General features: G+C 39.1%; 1 protein-coding gene across 1 annotated transcript in view; it reads right to left on the bottom strand.

Annotated features, from left to right (window-relative positions):
- Positions 1-2500, bottom strand: part of LOC135113005 (DISP complex protein LRCH3-like) — a 93243-nt gene that overhangs the window by 42320 nt on the left and 48423 nt on the right. Inside the window, 1 exon segment of the mRNA XM_064027924.1 lies at positions 838-982. Within this exon segment, the coding sequence (XP_063883994.1) occupies positions 838-982 (145 nt within the window).

Here is a 2500-nt window from a genome sequence, read left to right as displayed (position 1 = left end):
AAAATAATAGTAATAATAATAATAAAGACAGGTGCTCTCTCTCTCTCTCTCTCTCTCTCTCTCTCTCTCTCTCTCTCTCTGTTACACTCATTACACTTTCACACACACACACACACACACACACACACACACACACACACACACACACACACACACACACACACTACTGAGAGAGAGAGAGAGAGAGAGAGAGAGAGAGAGAGAGAGAGAGAGAGAGAGAGAGAGAGAGAGAGAGAGAGAGAGAGAGAGCAATACCATCTTTCAAGCCATCACCCCCTCCTCTCTCTCTCTCTCTCTCTCTCTCTCTCTCTCTCTCTCTCTCTCTCTCTCTCTCTCTCTCTCTCTCTCTCTCTCAAAAATATTTACAGAACAATTAATACATAAATATAAAAAAAAAATTCAACCTCATTTGCAGAAAGAAGAAAGAAAAAGAAAGATCATTTCACCTGAGTAATTACCTAACAACAAAAACTACAATAAAAACAATAATCACAAAAGAAGACAATAAAAATAGTACATATAAATAATAATAATAATAATAATAATAATAATAATAATAATAATAATAATAATAATAATGAGATCTACAACAACACACCTTTAATTCCTTACAATTACCTTGAACGAAATAAATTAAATAAATAAATAAATAAATAAACAAATTAAAATCACTAACACATACAATTACCATAAACATTAACAACACAACAAAAACAAAAAAAATAAACAAAACAAAACAAACAAGTAAACAAAATCAAACTAAAACACAGGAAGCATTTGAACACTTCCCCCACAACACGTCGTATCCCAGCGCAGCGCCACCTAGCGTCTCCTCACCTCAGATTAAGATGCGTGAGGCCCTGCAGGGAGGCGAGAGAGTCTGGCAAGTGCTTGATCACATTCTGGTACAAGTTCAGAGTCTCCAGAGAGCGGTATTCTGTCACCTCGGCTGGTATCTCGCTCAGGCGGTTCCGGGACAAATCTGCGGGGAGGGAAAGAATGGAATGAGTAAGGCGACTGGGGCAGGAGGGGAGGGACTGGGGAAGGAGCGAAAGGATTGGTTGGGTGGTTCATAAATGCGAAATAATATATGAAATTCAAGGGTCCGTGGGAGGTGAGGAGAGAAGAGAAGAGTGACTGACTGACTGACTTTGCGTATATAAACTACATGTAAACCCAAATATCCCCAAATAAAAAGTATATAGGACTATGAGAGAGAGAGAGAGAGAGAGAGAGAGAGAGAGAGAGAGAGAGAGAGAGAGAGAGAGAGAGAGAGAGAGAGAGAGAGAGAGAGAGAGAGAGAGAGAGATTCATCCTTCACCTCTGCCACTCGTCCATTTCCCAATCTTCGTTTTCTTTCTTTATCAATTCATTTATTCATTTATATATCTATCTATCTATATATACCAATAATGGAAAAAAGAAAACGGGGTTGATATATTTAGTAAACATCTATATTATTATTATTGTTGCTGTTGTTGTTGTTTATCATTTACTTGTTTATTAATACTTATTGTGAAATAAATAAATAAATAGTTTTCTTAATTTTATAGTATACAAAATCAATCTCTCTCTCTCTCTCTCTCTCTCTCTCTCTCTCTCTCTCTCTCTCTCTCTCTCTCTCTCTCTCTCTGTAAACCTTAACATCAACAGCAACTAATCTTTCCTAAACACCTTATCTTAGACCCTTGAATCTCTAATCTCTCAATATAAGGGGAGAGAAAGAGAGAGAGAGAGAGAGAGAGAGAGAGAGAGAGAGAGAGAGAGAGAGAGAGAGAGAGAGAGAGAGAGAGAGAGAGAGTTTTTGTTTGGGAATCTCACAGGAAGCTAAGTACAGATAACATGGTAAAAGCTCTCTCTCTCTCTCTCTCTCTCTCTCTCTCTCTCTCTCTCTCTCTCTCTCTCTCTCTCTCTCTCTCTCTCTCTCTCTCGGGATATGTTAACTATTTGGAAGGAAGGAATTAGTTTGGTTGCAATCTCTCTCTCTCTCTCTCTCTCTCTCTCTCTCTCTCTCTCTCTCTCTCTCTCTCTCTAACCTTGCGCAGTGGGGGGGAGAGGAGGAAGTAAGGGAGAGAGGGAGAGGAAGATCCAATGAGAACAGCTTCCTCTTCCTCCTGAGAGAGAGAGAGAGAGAGAGAGAGAGAGAGAGAGAGAGAGAGAGAGAGAGAGAGAGAGAGAGAGAGAGAGAGAGAGAGAGAGAGAGAGAGGTGAGGGAAGCAGCTGTTTACTTCACAATATGTCATATTTATACTACAACTACTACAACTACTACTACTACTACAACTACTACTACAATAACAACAACATTAAGTGCTTTGTCAATCAGGAATGTGAATGGAGTAGTAGTAGTAGTAGTAGTAGTAGTAGTAGTAGTAGTAGTAGTAGTAGTAGTAGTAGTAGTAGTAGCAGCAGACACTATATCAAGAGGTGACTGGGAACGTCTACTACTACTACTACTACTACTACTACTACTACTACTACTACTACTACTACTACCACC

The sequence above is a fragment of the Scylla paramamosain genome, chromosome 25 (assembly GCF_035594125.1).
Source record: "Scylla paramamosain isolate STU-SP2022 chromosome 25, ASM3559412v1, whole genome shotgun sequence".
NCBI classification, from domain to species: domain Eukaryota; kingdom Metazoa; phylum Arthropoda; class Malacostraca; order Decapoda; family Portunidae; genus Scylla; species Scylla paramamosain.
This window is presented reverse-complemented; position numbering and strand designations above follow the sequence as displayed.